This window comes from Penaeus monodon, chromosome 13 (genome assembly GCF_015228065.2).
Source record: "Penaeus monodon isolate SGIC_2016 chromosome 13, NSTDA_Pmon_1, whole genome shotgun sequence".
Lineage (NCBI taxonomy): Eukaryota > Metazoa > Arthropoda > Malacostraca > Decapoda > Penaeidae > Penaeus > Penaeus monodon.
This window is the reverse complement of record NC_051398.1, coordinates 50,371,641-50,389,140: the sequence shown is the minus strand read 5'-3', so window position 1 is coordinate 50,389,140 and position 17,500 is coordinate 50,371,641. Positions and strand designations below refer to the sequence as shown.

General features: G+C 39.3%; 4 protein-coding genes and 1 pseudogene across 5 annotated transcripts; all 5 read left to right on the top strand.

Annotated features, from left to right (window-relative positions):
• The first annotated feature begins 1,695 nt into the window (after positions 1 to 1,695).
• LOC119580438 (pro-resilin-like) lies at positions 1,696 to 3,337 on the top strand. The gene is made up of 2 exons (XM_037928583.1): positions 1,696 to 1,781; positions 2,281 to 3,337. The coding sequence occupies exons 1-2, from the start codon at positions 1,760 to 1,762 to the stop codon at positions 3,150 to 3,152; spliced, it is 894 nt and encodes a 297-aa protein (XP_037784511.1). The 5' UTR covers positions 1,696 to 1,759; the 3' UTR covers positions 3,153 to 3,337.
• A 1,966-nt stretch (positions 3,338 to 5,303) lies between these two features.
• On the top strand, positions 5,304 to 6,700 carry LOC119580439 (annotated as a pseudogene).
• A 2,526-nt stretch (positions 6,701 to 9,226) lies between these two features.
• Positions 9,227 to 10,674, top strand: LOC119580441 (pro-resilin-like). Its single transcript, XM_037928587.1, has 2 exons — positions 9,227 to 9,272; positions 9,707 to 10,674. Exons 1-2 carry the CDS (start codon positions 9,251 to 9,253, stop codon positions 10,486 to 10,488), a joined length of 804 nt encoding a protein of 267 aa, XP_037784515.1. The 5' UTR covers positions 9,227 to 9,250; the 3' UTR covers positions 10,489 to 10,674.
• A 1,868-nt stretch (positions 10,675 to 12,542) lies between these two features.
• On the top strand, positions 12,543 to 14,010 carry LOC119580442 (pro-resilin-like). 2 transcript variants are annotated; one of them, XM_037928589.1, is made up of 3 exons: positions 12,543 to 12,585; positions 13,039 to 13,131; positions 13,162 to 14,010. In XM_037928589.1, exons 1-3 carry the CDS (start codon positions 12,564 to 12,566, stop codon positions 13,797 to 13,799), a joined length of 753 nt encoding a protein of 250 aa, XP_037784517.1. In that variant the 5' UTR covers positions 12,543 to 12,563; the 3' UTR covers positions 13,800 to 14,010. The 2 variants fall into 2 exon arrangements, with proteins under 2 accessions (XP_037784517.1, XP_037784516.1); XM_037928588.1 differs by having other exon boundaries at positions 13,039 to 14,010.
• A 2,077-nt stretch (positions 14,011 to 16,087) lies between these two features.
• Positions 16,088 to 17,422, top strand: LOC119579982 (pro-resilin-like). The gene is made up of 2 exons (XM_037927825.1): positions 16,088 to 16,133; positions 16,662 to 17,422. The coding sequence occupies exons 1-2, from the start codon at positions 16,088 to 16,090 to the stop codon at positions 17,420 to 17,422; spliced, it is 807 nt and encodes a 268-aa protein (XP_037783753.1).
• The last annotated feature ends 78 nt before the right edge of the window (positions 17,423 to 17,500 follow it).

Sequence of the window (17,500 nt, the reverse complement as noted above, 5' to 3'; positions counted from 1 at the left end):
TACATAAATTTGTGCATGAAAGTAAATCTCATCCCTAAATACAGCGTTTGGGTAGTGTGAGCATACTAATTGAACGAAAAACAGTGTAATAAAAAGTTAGACGTTGAAGAGGTCCAGCACAAAAAAAAAAAAAAAAAAAAAAAAAATGCAATTGACCATACCAAGAGATGCCTCGTGATTCGCGAAATCACGATTCTTGGCTCAAATCTTGGTCTGGAAAGAAAGTTCGAACCCAGTGGTTCTTATCGTAAATGGTAGTGCCTCCGAGTGGGCGTTGGTATTATTAAGGGCCTATAGGAGTGTTAAACTTCCAGACGGGATCTTGTGATTCCAAAAATCTCTGTCATTCTGACTTGCAAATGCCACATCTTAGCACAACTTGAAATGTTATAAAAATATTTAATTCGCCAGCCATCTATTGTTGTCAAGTATAGCACCCATGTGAATGCTCTCGGCCCAAAGCGGCAGTCCCAAGTAAACGTTTAATGATTCCATGATGCTAATTCCTTCTCGTTCGTAAGAAAGTACTGCCAAACAACAGCCATTTGCTAATCAGAATCACTCATATTTCTGGAATCTCCACAACGGCCCCGAGGTTCCTTGGTCACTTCATCGCCCCTGGAAACAAGCCAATACCCCACAGGGAGCGGATGTGCCCGGATTGAAAACTGCAGCAATGAACGAACTGGTACACCAGGAGAAATATGGATAGATAGAAATATATAGATAAACTAATATACATGGCATTCACAGGGCACTTTTCCTGAAGGTGACTAATCTACTGATTAAAAAAAAAAATCCCAAACCTGGATTGAATGCCTATATTTACTCAAAATTTAAGTTAATTTCCTCTAAGTATGTAGACAGCGACTCCATATACTGGGAGAATATGGAGTATCTCCCACTTCCCTCTCCCTCTCCCCCGTCACCGTGGTTACATAGTTACATTGCATGAGAACCATCACCCCTCTGTGTAACATTAAACAAAACTCATGTCGAAAAGATAACAGCACCACAAGTTCTTGGTTGGCTCTACCTGATTATCTCCTGCGATAACTTCAGCTAAATGCTTCTTTTTTTTTACTATTATTATTATTTTTATAATTGATTCATATAAATCGAATTTTCTATGAATGAAATATAAACATCAACAATTACAGTAGTATAAACAGTACGAAAACATTGATGATAACAACACAATAGCGACGCAACACAACGAAAAGATGACACATACCAATGAGGATGAAATTTATAACAATGAAATGGTCGTCAAAATGAGGATGAAGTAATGAAAACAATTGTAATGACAATAATATGAAAATAGTGAGAATGATAAGTCACTACACACTAAGACTTGACGACGAGGACTCAGAGAAATCACAGACTGGAATTATAAAAGTTTACTATCTTCTCCTTTACCATCTAGTGGCTAATGATACGCACAATCATCATCAGCTCCATTTTCATCGTTGGGGTTTGGTAAAATAATAAATAAAAAAATAAACAGATAAATAATCAGAAACATTTCTGCTCCTGGAAACACACATAGATAGAGAGAGATGTGTGTGTTTGTGTGGGTATGTAACTTTCTGCTAAATTCCCATCATGCTTTTCTGTAGCAGCGACCTCGTTCTTCACATCGACAGCTAAACTAAGTCAGAACGAAGGTCGGTGGGCGGAGTCTGAACCGCGCCTTCGAGTATAAAGGTTGGCCGCCAATCGGTTCTATATCACTCTCCCTCCTCTCCCGCGTCTTGCAATGAATTCCCTCTTCGTTTTCGGTTCGTCCTAGAATTTTTCATATATATATATATATATATATATATATAATTATATATAATATATATATATATATATATATATATATGTATATATATATATATATATATATATATATATATATATATATATATATATATATACAACATACACATACATATATATATCTACATGTGTATGACTAGTAATCTTGATTTTTCATTATCCATCGAATACATCCTTAACAAAAATGATAACCAATTTATAAGGTCACATTCATGATTATATATGCCACCTTTATCACACTCTTTATCTCTATATATTTACTGAATATACTGTATATCCATACACCTAGGGAATTAGTCACAACGGTTTCTTTATATCATATTCATTATTGCTGTATATTTATACTAAATAATGGGAGAGTGTCACAAAAAAAAAAAAAAAAAAAAAAATGCTCGCTATTTTATATTTCATCTATTGTCACTCCATATCTTAACATTTAGGAATGCACATCCACAGCAATCATTGGCGTCGTTGTGGCCGACCGCCGCAACGGATCCAACGGAAATGGTAACGGTTACGGAGCACCACCTCCTCCCAGTAATGGATATGGTGCACCCACCAACGGATTCAACGGAAACGGCAACGGCAACGGTAACGGTTATGGAGCACCTCCTCCTCCCAGCAATGGATATGGTGCACCCACCAACGGATTGAACGGGAATGGAAATGGAAACGGCAACGGTTATGGAGCACCTGCTCCTCCTAGCAACGGTTATGCAGCTCCCAGGAACACCTATGGCACACCCAACGGCGCCTACGGAGTAGATCCTGAGATTGCCGCTTTGGCTGAGAACATTCCTGGGGGCGGCGTCCCCGGCGAGGACTACCCCATCTTGGCTTCCGTGCCCGACACCGGCTTCTCGTGCGATGCCCAGGCGGTGCAAGGTTATTACGCTGACACTGCGCCTGAAGCCGGCTGCCAGGTGTTCCATATCTGCCAGGACCGCGCCCTCACGCGCCAGCAGGACTCGTTCCTGTGCCCCAACGGTACCATCTTCAACCAGCAGTACCTGGTATGTGACTGGTGGTTCAACGTGGACTGTTCTCAAGCTGAGAGCTTCTACTCCGTCAACGAACTCATCGGAGTCCTTCCCGACGCCGGATACGCCTATGGACCCCCCACCAATGGTAACGGTAACGGCTATGGCTCCAACGGCAACGGTAGGAACGGAAACGGTAGGAACGGAGCCAATGGATACGGCTCCAACGGAAACGGAAGGAACGGAAACGGAGGCAGCAACGGCAACGGTTACGGTGCTCCTCCTACTCCAAGCAACGGCTACGGTGCCCCAACTGCCCCATCCAACTCCTATGGAGCTCCTTTCTGAAAGTCTCGTGCGTAGTTTCTTCTCTTTACATTCATCTCTAGCACGATAATACGAACTACCTTGTTCTCAAACGAAACAGTTCTCTTCATTCGAATATTATATATTTTATCCATATCTCTTAACTGACCTGATTGTATTATTTTTGTAAATATCGAGAAATTTGAATAAAAAATATTCTACTTATATTTGTTGTTCTGCATAGCCCCACCAAGCGATGTTTGTCAGCAGAATAAGGTCCTGCACTGTGTTTGGGCACATTTACATTATATAATTTATGTACGTATTTGTGTGTACGTATCATTATCACCATTCTCAAAAGGTTTTCTCACACACAAAAACCGCAAGGGAGATTGAAATCATTACAGGCAATGAAGGAAGAAGAATAGATTAAATCCAGTATTGTATAAATTTATGCATGGACGTAAATCTCATCCCTAAATCCAGCGTTTGTGTAGCGTGAGCATACTAACTAAACGAAGAAGAGTGAAATAAAAAGTTAGACGTTGAAGAGGTCCAGCACAAAAAAAAAAAAAAAAAAAAAAAAAAAAAAAAAAGCCACTGACCATAGCAAGAGATGCCTCGTGATTCGCGAAATCACGATTCTTGGTCTCGAAGGAAAGTTTGAACCCAGTGGTTCTCATCGTAAACGGTAGCGCCTCCGAGGGGGCGTTGGCGTTACTAAGGGGCTAAGGGGGTGTTAAGCTTCCAGACGGGATCTTGTGATTCCAAAAATCTCTGTCATTCTGACTTGCAAATGCCACATCTTAGCACAACTTGAAATGTTATAAAAATATTTAATTCGCCAGCCATCTATTGTTGTCAAGTATAGCAGCCATGTGAATGCTCTCGGCCCAAAGCGGCAGTCCCAAGTAAACATTTAATGATTACATGATGCTAATTCCAACTCGTTCGTTAGAAAGTACTGCCAAACAACAGCCATTTGCTAATCAGAATCACTCATATTTCTGGAATCTCCACAACGGCCCCGAGGTTCCTTGGTCACTTCATCGCCCCTGGAAACAAGCCAATACCCCACAGGGAGCGGATGTGCCCGGATTGAAAACTGCAGCAATGAACGAACTGGTACACCAGGAGAAATATAGATAGATAGAAATATATAGATGAACTAATATACATGGCATTCACAGGGCACTTTTCCTGAAGGTGACTAATCTATTGATTAAAAAAAAAGAAAAGAATCCAAAACCTGGATTGAATGCCTATATTTACTAAAAATTTAAGTTAATTTCCTCTAAGTATGTAGACAGCGACTCCATATACTGGGAGAATATGGAGTATCTCCCACTTCCCTCTCCCTCTCCCCCGTCACCGTGGTTACATAGTTACATTGCATGAGAAGCATCATCCCTCTGTGCAACATTAACCAAAAGTTATGTCGAAAAGATAACAGCACCACAAGTTCTTGGTTGGCTCTGCCTGATTATCTGCTGCGATAATATCAGCTAAATGCTTTTTTTATATATATAGAATTGATTCACATATATCGAATTTCATAGGAATAACATATAAACATCAACAATAATATTAGTATAAACAATACGAAAACATTGATGATAACAACACAATAGCGACACAACACAACGAAGAGATGACACATACCAATGAGGATGAAATCTATAACAATGAAATGGTAGTCAAAATGTGAATGAAGTAATGAAAATAACTGAAATGAAAATAACTCAAATGAAAATAATATGAAAATAGTGAGAATGATAAGTCACTACACACTAAGATTTGACGACGATGACTCAGAGAAATCACAGACTGGAATTATAAAAGTTTACTATCTTCTCCTTTACCATCTAGTGGCTAATATGATACGCACAATCATCATCAGCTCCATTTTCATCGTTGGGGTTTGGTAAAATAATAAATAAATAAATAGATAGATGATCAGAAACATTTCTGAATCGATTTTCATTCACATCGCTCTGCTCCTGGAAACACACATAGATAGAGAGAGATGTGTGTGTGTACCATTCTGCTAAATTCCCAACATCATGCTTTTCTTTAGCAGCGACCTCGTTCTTCACATCGACAGCTAAACTAAGTCAGAACGAAGGTCGGTGGGCGGAGTCTGAACCGCGCCTTCGAGTATAAAGGTTGGCCGCCAGTCGGTTCTTCATCACTCTCCTTCCTCTCCCGCGTCTTGCAATGAAGTCCCTCTTCGTTTTCGGTTCGTCCTAGAATTTTTCATATATATATATATATATATATATATATATATATATATATATATATATATATATACATATACATACACATACACATACATATATACATCTACATGTGTATGACTAGTAAATCTTGATTTTTCATTATCCATCGAATACATCCTTAACAAAAATGATAACCAATTTATAAGGTCACATTCATGATTATATATGCCACCTTTATCACACTCTTTATCTCTCTATATTTACTGAATATACTGTATATCCATACACCTAGGGAAATAGTCACAACGGTTTCTTTATATCATATTCATTATTGTTGTATATTTATACTAAATAATGGGAGAGTCACAAAAAAAAAAAAAAAATGCTCGCTATTTTATATTTCATCTATTGTCACTCCATATCTTAACATTTAGGAATGCACATCCACAGCAATCATTGGCGTCGTTGTGGCCGACCGCCGCAACGGATCCAACGGAAATGGTAACGGCTACGGAGCACCACCTCCTCCTAGTAATGGATATGGTGCACCCACCAACGGATTCAACGGAAACGGCAACGGCAACGGTAACGGTTATGGAGCACCTCCTCCTCCCAGCAATGGATATGGTGCACCCACCAACGGATTCAACGGGAATGGAAATGGAAACGGCAACGGTTACGGAGCAACTGCTCCTCCTAGCAACGGTTATGCAGCTCCCAGGAACACCTATGGCACACCCAAACGGCGCCTACGGAGTAGATCCTGAGATTGCCGCTTTGGCTGAGAACATTCCTGGGGGCGGCGTCCCCGGCGAGGACTACCCCATCTTGGCTTCTGTGCCCGACACCGGCTTCTCGTGCGATGCCCAGGCGGTGCAAGGTTATTACGCCGACACTGCGCCTGAAGCCGGCTGCCAGGTGTTCCATATCTGCCAGGACCGCGCCCTCACACGCCAACAGGACTCGTTCCTGTGCCCCAACGGTACCATCTTCAACCAGCAGTACCTGGTATGTGACTGGTGGTTCAACGTGGACTGTTCTCAAGCTGAGAGCTTCTACTCCGTCAACGAACTCATCGGAGTCCTTCCCGACGCCGGATACGCCTATGGACCCGCCACCAACGGTAACGGTAACGGCTATGGCTCCAACGGCAACGGAAGGAATGGAAACGGCAAGAACGGAAGCAATGGATACGGCTCCAACGGAAACGGAAGGAACGGAAACGGAGGCAGCAACGGCAACGGCTACGGTGCTCCTCCTACTCCAAGCAACGGCTACGGTGCCCCAACTACCCCATCCAACTCCTATGGAGCTCCTTTCTGAAAGTCTCGTGCCTAGTTTCTTCTCTTTACGTTCATCTCTAGCACGATAATACGAACTACCTTGTTCTCAAACGAAACCGTTTTCTTCATTCGAATATTATATATTTTATACATAACTTATGACTGATCTGATTGCATTATTTTTGTAAATATCGAGAAATTTGAATAAAAAATATTCTGATTATATCTGTTGTTCTGTACAACCTCACTAAGCGATGCTCGTCAGCTGAATAAGGTCCTACACTGTGTTTGTACACATTTACATATGTGTGGACGGTGCTCATTATGACACGTAAAAAAAGGAATGAATGAGAATCATATCTTGTGCTGTGGAGAAATCAATTCTCATTCATATATAAACAAACACACTCTCACATACACCTATATATATATATATATATATATATATATATATATATATATATATATATATTTATAATATATAAATATATATATATATATATATATATATATATATATATTATATATGGAAGAAAAACCCACAATACAAAAACTAGATTTATTGAAAGTTGGTCTCACTTTCAATAAATCTAGTTTTTGTATTGTGGGTTTTTCTTCCATTGTATCAGCACGGAAGAGTGTTTTGCTATTCATATATATATATATATATATATATATATATATATATATATATATATATATATATATATATATATATATATATATAATTTATGTACGTACGTTTGTGTAGTATCATTATGACCATTCTCAAAAAGTTTTCTCACACATAATAAACGCAAAGGAGATTGAAATCATCACAGGCATTGAAGGAAGAAGAATATATTAAATCAAGTATTACATAAATTTATGCATGAAAGTAAATCTCATCCCTAAATACAGCGTTTGGGTAGTGTGAGCATACTAATTGAACGGAGAACAGTGTAATAAAAAGTTAGACGTTGAAGAGGTCCAGCACAAAAAAAAAAAAAAAAAAAAATGCAATTGACCATACCAAGAGATGCCTCGTGATTCGCGAAATCACGATTCTTGGCTCAAATCTTGGTCTGAAAGAAAGTTCGAACCCAGTGGTTCTTATCGTAAATGGTAGTGCCTCCGAGTGGGCGTTGGTGTTATTAAGGGCCTATGGGAGTGTTAAGCTTCCAGACGGGATCTTGTGATTCCAAAAATCTCTGTCATTCTGACTTGCAAATGCCACATCTTAGCACAACTTGAAATGTTATAAAAATATTTAATTCGCCAGCCATCTATTGTTGTCAAGTATAGCACCCATGTGAATGCTCTCGGCCCAAAGCGGCAGTCCCAAGTAAACATTTAATGATTACATGATGCTAATTCCTTCTCGTTCGTAAGAAAGTACTGCCAAACAACAGCCATTTGCTAATCAGAATCACTCATATTTCTGGAATCTCCACAACGGCCCCGAGGTTCCTTGGTCACTTCATCGCCCCTGGAAACAAGCCAATACCCCACAGGGAGCGGATGTGCCCGGATTGAAAACTGCAGCAATGAACGAACTGGTACACCAGGAGAAATATGGATAGATAGGAAGATATAGATAATCTAATATTCATGGCATTCGCAGGGCACTTTTCCTGAAGGTGACTAATCTATTGATTAAAAAAAAGAAAAGAATCCAAAACCTGGATTGAATGCCTATATTTACTCAAAATTTAAGTTAATTTCCTCTAAGTATGTAGACAGCGACTCCATATACTGGGAGAATATGGAGTGTCTCCCACTTCCCTCTCCCTCTCCCCCGTCACCGTGGTTACATAGTTACATTGCATGAGAACCATCACCCCTCTGTGTAACATTAAACAAAACTCATGTCGAAAAGATAACAGCACCACAAGTTCTTGGTTGGCTCTGCCGGATTATCTCCTGCGATAACTTCAGCTAAATGCTTCTTTTTTTACTATTATTATTATTTTTATAATTGATTCATATAAATCGAATTTTATATGAATGAAATATAAACATCAACAATTACAGTAGTATAAACAGTACGAAAACATTGATGATAACAACACAATAGCGACACAACACAACGAAGAGATGACACATACCAATGAGGATGAAATCTATAACAATGAAATGGTAGTCAAAATGTGAATGAAGCAATGAAAATAACTGTAATGAAAAAAATATGAAAATAATTAGAATGATAAGTCACTACACACTAAGACTTGACGACGATGACTCAGAGAAATCACAGACTGGAATTATAAAAGTTTACTATCTTCTCCTTTACCATCTAGTGGCTAATATGATACGCACAATCATCATCAGCTCCATTTTCATCGTTGGGGTTTGGTAAAATAATAAATAAATAAATAGATAGATAATCAGAAACATTTCTGAATCGATTTTCATTCACATCGCTCTGCTCCTGGAAACACTCATAGATAGAGAGAGATGTATGTGTGTGTGTGTGTAAGTTTCTGCTAAATTCCCAACATCATGCTTTTCTGTAGCAGCGACCTCGTTCTTCACATCGACAGCTAAACTAAGTCAGAACGAAGGTCGGTGGGCGGAGTTTGAACCGCGCCTTCGTGTATAAAGGTTGGCCGCCAGTCGGTTCTTCATCACTCTCCTTCCTCTCCCGCGTCTTGCAATGAAGTCCCTCTTCGTTTTCGGTTCGCCCTAGAATTTTTCATATATATATATATATATATATATATATATATATATATATATATATATATATATATATATACATACATATATACATCTATATTTGTATGACTAGTAAATCTTGATTTTTCATTATCCATCGAATACATCCCTAACAAAAATGATAACCAATAATCATTTAGAATGTCACATTCATGATTATATATGCTACCTTCATCGCATTCTTTATCTCTATATATTTACTGAATATCCTGTATATCCATACACCTAGGGAAATAGTCACAACGGTTTCATTATTTGATATTCATTATTGCTGTTTATTTATACTGTATAGTGGGAGATAGTCACACACATACAAAAAAAAAAAAATGCTTGCTATTTTATATTTCATCTATTGTCACTCCATATCTTAACATTTAGGAATGCACATCCACAGCAATCATTGGTGTCGTTGTGGCCGACCGCCGCAACGGATTCAACGGAAATGGTAACGGTTACGGCGCACCTCCTCCTCCCAGTAATGGATATGGTGCACCCACCAACGGATTCAACGGAAATGGAAATGGAAACGGTAACGGTTACGGAGCACCTCCTCCTCCCAGCAATGGATATGCAGCTCCCAGGAACACCTATGGCACACTCAACGGCGCCTACGGAGTAGATCCTGAGATTGCCGCTTTGGCTGAGAACATTCCTGGGGGCGGCGTCCCCGGCGAGGACTACCCCATCTTGGCTTCTGTGCCCGACACCGGCTTCTCGTGCGATGCCCAGGCGGTGCAAGGTTATTACGCCGACACTGCGCCTGAAGCCGGCTGCCAGGTGTTCCATATCTGTCAGGACCGCGCCCTTAGGCGCCAACAGGACTCGTTCCTGTGCCCCAACGGTACCATCTTCAACCAGCAGTACCTGGTATGTGACTGGTGGTTCAACGTGGACTGTTCTCAAGCTGAGAGCTTCTACTCCGTCAACGAACTCATCGGAGTCCTTCCCGACGCCGGATACGCCTATGGACCCGCCACCAACGGTAATGGTAACGGCTATGGCTCCAACGGCAACGGAAGGAATGGAAACGGTAAGAACGGAAGCAATGGATACGGCTCCAACGGAAACGGAAGGAACGGAAACGGAGGCGGCAACGGCTACGGTGCTCCTCCTACTCCAAGCAACGGCTACGGTGCCCCAACTACTCCATCCAACTCCTATGGAGCTCCTTTCTGAAAGTCTCGTGCCTAGTTTCTTCTCTTTACATTCATCTCTAGCACGATGATACGAACTACCTTGTTCTCAAACGAAACCTGTTCTCTTCATTAGAATATTGTATATTTTATCCATAACTTATGACTGACCCAATTGCATTATTTTTGTAAATATCGAGAAATTTGAATAAAAAATATTCTGGTTATATCTGTTATCCAATTATCCTTCTGAAAAAGGTTTCTCAAGTACACAAAGAAAATGTAAAGGAGACTAAAATCATAAAAGGCATTAAAAAGAGAATAAGAATAAGAAAAGGTTAAATCCAGAATTACGCGAATTAAATTTTTGCATGAAAGAAGATCCATCTGAACGATGAACAATGTAATAAAAAAGTTAGACTTTAAAGAGATCCAGAAGAAACCAAAATGACTGAAAGAATTTTGCAAATGGCGACACCAAGAGACGCCTCGTGATTCGGCTCAACTCTTCCGGCAAATTAGTCTCGAAGGAAAGTTCGAAACCAGTGGTTCTTATCGTGAGCGGCAGTGTCCCACTGGGGGCGCTGGTCTGTCTCAAGGGCGTTACTGAGGGCCTAAAGGGGTGTTTAAACTTCGCTGTAAAGATTCCAGAAATATCAGTGATTTTAGCGTGCAAATGGCTGTTGCTTAGCGAGAAGGAATTAGTATTAAACAGTTATGAAATGTTTAATTCGCCAGCTACTTATTGTTAGCGAGTACACACACCACTCCTGAGAATGTTCTCGGCAAAGCGGCATCCCAAGTAAACATTTACAAATTGCATAATGTTCATTCCTTTACTAAGCAACAGCCTTTAACAATTCAGAATCCTACACATTAATGGAATCTTCGCAGCGCTTTACTAGAAGCTTAAGCCCCCCCCCCCCCACCAGGTCCTTCAGAACCCCCAGAAACCGACCAATACCCCCACAGGGAAGCGCCAGGGACGCGATGAAAACCACTGCAAGGGATGAGTTGACGCCACAGTAGAAATGTGGATAGATAGAAAGATGTAGATAAACTAAAATACATGGTATTCACATTGATTTTTTTTTTCCTGAAGATGACTAATCTCCTGATTTAGAAAAAAAAAATATCGTCTCCAAAATCTTGTCTCAATGGCTATAGTTATTCGAGATTTAAGTTCACTTCCTGTGAAAATCTAGACACCGATCTTCACATACTGGGGAGAGATGGACCATCTCCCACCACCCTCTTCCTCACCCCCGTCACCGTGGTTTTATCGTTGCATCTCATTAGAAGCATCTTCCCCTTCTGCAACATTAACTAACACTCAGACTCCATATCCCGTCAGTGTTGCCTTCCCACTCTCTTCCTCCGGGGTCGCCGTCGCTGTCGTGCCGAAGACCGAAGGACGACACCAGGCAGCAGAGTCACCGGCACCTTTGTAGCCAACCTGAGAGCGAGAGGCCAAGCCGACCAAGAATACAGGAAACGTCTGCCTTGTTGTCTCATGCAATAATGTCGCCGAAATGCCTTTATTCTGTATAAAGGGTTAATGTGCATCGACTTAACAATAATAGTATAAACAGTAAGAGAAACGATAACGATAACAATACCAAATATTATAACGATGATGAGAACAACGAAGTAGCAATACATCACAACAAAAAGATGACTGATGATAATGAGAATAAGACTGTAATAAGAATGGGGACGAAATAATGAAAGTGTTTTTATCAATATCATGATAATGATAATATCAAAATAGTGACAGTGATAACACCTACTGCAGACTAAGATTTGAACAAGACTGGAATGTAAGTTGTTGCTTCTGTACTATTTGATGGCTTACGTCATATGTATATTCATCGTCAGCTTCATTTTTATCATAGGGGTTTGCTTAGAAAAAGAAAATAAAACACCTGTGATTCAATATTCTATTCGCATCGTTCTGCTCCTGAAAGAACCTGATGCTTCCTTTAGCAGTAATCTGATTTTCTTCTTGACAAACTAAGTCAAAATAAAGGTCAGTGGGCGGAGTCTGAACCGCGCCTTCGAGTATAAATGCTGGCCGCCAGTCGGTTCTTCATCACTCTCCCTCTCCCGCGTCTTGCAATGAAGTCCCTCTTCGTTTTCGGTTCGTCCTAAAATTGGTCATATATATATATATATATATATATATATATATATATATATTATATATTTATATATATATATATATATATATATATATATATATATATATATATATATTCATAGACGCATATACATGAGAACATTTGAATATTATCTTTTCATTATCCACTGACAACATGCTTATCAAAAATAATAACCAACTTAGAATGTCAATTCATGATTATTATATGCTACCTTAATTACATTCTTTATCTTTATATATTTACTAAATATAGTAAATATCCATACACCTAGGGAAATAGTCATTAAGTCATATATGCATTATTGCTGTATATTTCTACTATGTAGTGGGGAAAAAAAGTAAAAAAAAAAAAAAAAAAAAAAACATGCTCGCTACTTTATATTTCATTTATTGTCATTCCATATCTTAACATTAAGGACTGTATATCCACAGCAATCCTTGGCGTCGTTGTGGCCGACCGCCGCAACGGATTCAACGGAAATGGTAACGGTTATGGAGCACCTCCGCCTCCTAGCAACGGATATGGTACACCCACTAACGGATTCAACGGAAATGGAAACGGTAACGGCTACGGAGCACCTCCGCCTCCCAGTTATGCAACTCCCAGAAACACCTATGGCACGCCCAACGGTGCCTACGGAGTAGACCCTGAGATTGCCGCTTTGGCCGAGAACATTCCTGGGGGCGGCGTCCCCGGCGAGGACTACCCCATCTTGGCTTCTGTGCCCGACACCGGCTTCTCGTGCGATGCCCAGGCGGTGCAAGGTTATTACGCCGACACTGCGCCTGAAGCCGGCTGCCAGGTGTTCCATATCTGCCAGGACCGTGCCCTCAGGCGCCAACAGGACTCGTTCCTGTGCCCCAAAGGTACCATCTTCAACCAGCAGTACCTGGTATGTGACTGGTGGTTCAACGTGGACTGTTCTCAAGCTGAGAGCTTCTACTCCGTCAACGAACTCATCGGAGTCCTTCCCGACGCCGGATACGCCTATGGACCCCCCACCAACGGTAATGGTAACGGTTATGGCTCTAACGGCAACGGTAGGAACGGAAACGGGAGGAATGGAAGCAATGGATACGGCTCCAACGGAAACGGAGGCAGCAACGGCAACGGCTACGGTGCCCCCACTACTTCAAGCAATGCCTATGGTGCCCCAACTGCCCCATCCAACTCCTATGGAACTCCTTTCTAAGCTGAATTTGAAGGATCTCATATTAATATACTTAATATAAACTAGACTTTATAGGGACATAACCTGTATTCTTAGTATCTGTTGTTCATTATTTCACTCTCCATCTATCTAGTTGTCACTGTTTCCTATACAAAGGATTTGATTTACGCGCTTAATCTGTCGACACAAGAATTTGTAAATATCTATATTTTGAAATAAAATAAGAATCATTCTCGTTTGTTTGTATATACCCGCTATAGTTTAAATAGGGTCTTGAACTGACATTCTAGACAGCAGAATTAATACGAACCTTTGCTTAGTTTACATCTAATGGGAATTCCAGTAACTACGAGTGAAGGGCAACTGTAATGTAGAAGGTATACAACAGGAAGGATGGATAAAAGCACAAGACTGAAGCAATTTCAGAGTTCGAGAAGAGAGACAATGTAATGGTGAGAAAGATTAACTGGTATTATCTTTAAAATGCCCTTATACATAATAAACTAAATTCCCGCTTTCAGAATTATCAGACTGATTCCCTCTCATCATAAGTGATTGTACGTCTTGTAGAGGAACTAAACATAAAAACATTTTTCTTGGTGTATCAATTTTAGCTTTTTATAAAAAGTTACAAGCAGTAACACGTGCCCCCCCCTTCCTCATAATATGTATAGGAAAATAGCAAAAAAAGGTTTAAAAAATAAAAGATAACATATTTATCAGAAATATGTTTCCCCAATGTTTCTAGGATGATATAAGGAAAAAATATATTGATAGTGCGTAAAAACATAAAAGGCAACACATGTATCAGAAATGTTTTAAACTATATATAAAATGATTTAAAGAAAACAATAAAAAGGTGTAAAAAAAAAGAAGAAAAACTGTTTTCGAGTTATGCCAAAAATATTAACAAGGTCAAATTCTAAATAAAATCCCTTCAAATTGGAATTTCTGCACATGTATTGGTCGATGATGAGCCAAGATCTAAATGATGTTTCTTTCCCTTTATAGCAATGTATTCTTGTTGTAAAAATAATTTAGATTCGCATATGTAATTAGATATGGCCCTTACTGGTAAACCACTTTGCATGAATGTTGTTTGGTGAACTGCATATATTTCTTGTCATTTCCACAGAGAAAGGGAGATGGACTTATAGATAGAGAGATACAGAAAATCATATTCCATTTTTTATAATGACGTCAACTTCCCTTCATTCCTCGAACTTCAAATTGTACGCCTTCGTAGTTTTCTGTTTCCTCGTATAGTTAGTACTCCTTCCTCTTTCATTCATTCACAGTTCCTTTATATCACAGGGTTTAATATCCACTCAGATTCAGGTAGTTCACTTAATACAGATCTGCGAATAATGATAATGATAATAATGATAATAATCATAATAGTAGCCTAATTATTGTTGTTATTATTGTTATTATTATCATTATTATCATCATTGTTATTTTTACCATCGTTATTATCATTATTATTATAATTATCAATGTTGTTGTTATCATTATTATCATTATTATTATTATTATTATTATTATTATTATTATTATTATTATTATTATTATTATTATTATTACTACTACTACTACTACTACTACTACTACTATTCTTTATTACTCTTATCATCATTATCATTATTATTGTTGTTGTTGTTGTTGTTGTTGGTGGTGGTGGTGGTGGTGTTGGTGTTATTATCATTATTATCGTTATTATCATTACTTTTGTTGTCATTACCATTATTACTATCATTATTAATATTATCATTTGTGTTTTATCATTATTGTTATTATCATAATCACTGTTGTCTTGATAATTAATATGATAATAATAATGATAATAATAATAATGATGATGATAATAATAATAATAATAATAATAATAATAATAATAATAATAATAATAATAATAGTGTTACAGTGTTACTATCACTGTTGTCATTATTATTGTTGTGTCAATATGATTATTAATATTATTATTTTTATCATTAACATTATAATTAGTATCATTATTATTACTATCATTATCATCATCATTAGTACTACTATAATTTTTAACTAGCATTACTGGTTGATAAATTTATTTTATTCATATGATGATAATTATATGGAAATACACTCACACGTTCAAACTGTAACTAAAACTAAGAAGTGAAAAAAACTCGTATTATGCTAAACAAACAAAAACACAGATCAGGAATCTCGTGGATCTTCAATAAACAAAAACAAAACAAACAAACAAACAAAAAAAGTTTTGTTTCTCTTACTATCGTTCACAATTCAATATCATAACATTTCCTTAAACAATGACCTCGCTTTACACACCAACAGCTAAACTAAGTCGGAACGAAGGTCGGTGGGCGGAGTCTGAACCGCGCCTTCGAGTATAAAGGTTGACCGCCAGTCGGTACTTCTTCATCACTCTTCCTCCTCCTCTCCCGCTTCTAAGCACTTACTATGAAGTCACTCATCTTCTATGGTTGGTTTTGAGTAATGCAATTTAGATCCATGTGTTCATACGCCGTGCATGCATGGATATACGTGTTCACACACACACACACATACACACACACACACACAATATATATATATATATATATATATATATATATATATATATATATATATATACGCACTACATCTATCCATATAATAGATATATGCATATATATATTTATGCATATATATTTATGTATATATATATGCTTATATATATGTATGTACATGTGTATAACGATTATTTAGTTTTTCAATATGAAGATGTGGAATATGAGATGTTGATCATATTCCTTTCGCAATATGTTGTGTCGATTTGGTGTGCCTCACTCTGAGTGGTTTTAAAGCACATTGTCGTAACTATTGACAAAAATACCTCCACAGCAATCCTTGGCGTCGTTGTGGCCGACCGCCGCAACGGATTCAACGGAAATGGTAACGGTTATGGAGCACCTCCTCCTCCCACTAACGGATATGGGGCACCCACCAACGGGTTCAACGGAAATGGAAACGGTAACGGTTACGGAGCACCTGCTCCTCCTAGCAACGGTTATGCAGCTCCCAGAAATACTTATGGCACGCCCAACGGCGCCTACGGAGTAGATCCTGAGATTGCCGCTTTGGCCGAGAACATTCCTGGGGGCGGCGTCCCCGGCGAGGACTACCCCATCTTGGCTTCCGTGCCCGACACCGGCTTTTCCTGCGATGCCCAGGCGGTGCAAGGTTATTACGCTGACACTGCGCCTGAAGCCGGCTGCCAGGTGTTCCATATCTGCCAGGACCGTGCCCTCAGGCGCCAACAGGACTCGTTCCTGTGCCCCAACGGTACCATCTTCAACCAGCAGTACCTGGTATGTGACTGGTGGTTCAACGTGGACTGTTCTCAAGCTGAGAGCTTCTACTCCGTCAACGAACTCATCGGAGTCCTTCCCGACGCCGGATACGCCTATGGACCCGCCACCAACGGTAACGGCAACGGCTATGGCTCCAACGGTAACGGAAGTAATGGAAACGGTAGGAACGGAGCCAATGGATACGGCTCCAACGGAAACGGAGGCGGCAACGGCTACGGTGCCCCTCCTACTCCAAGCAACGGCTACGGTGCCCCAACTACTCCATCCAACTCCTATGGAGCTCCTTTCTAAGTTAGACTTCCTTCTCTTTCCTTTAGAAATGAATTTTCTTAGATTAGCCTCTTTCCAGTATATATGCACAAGAATTTT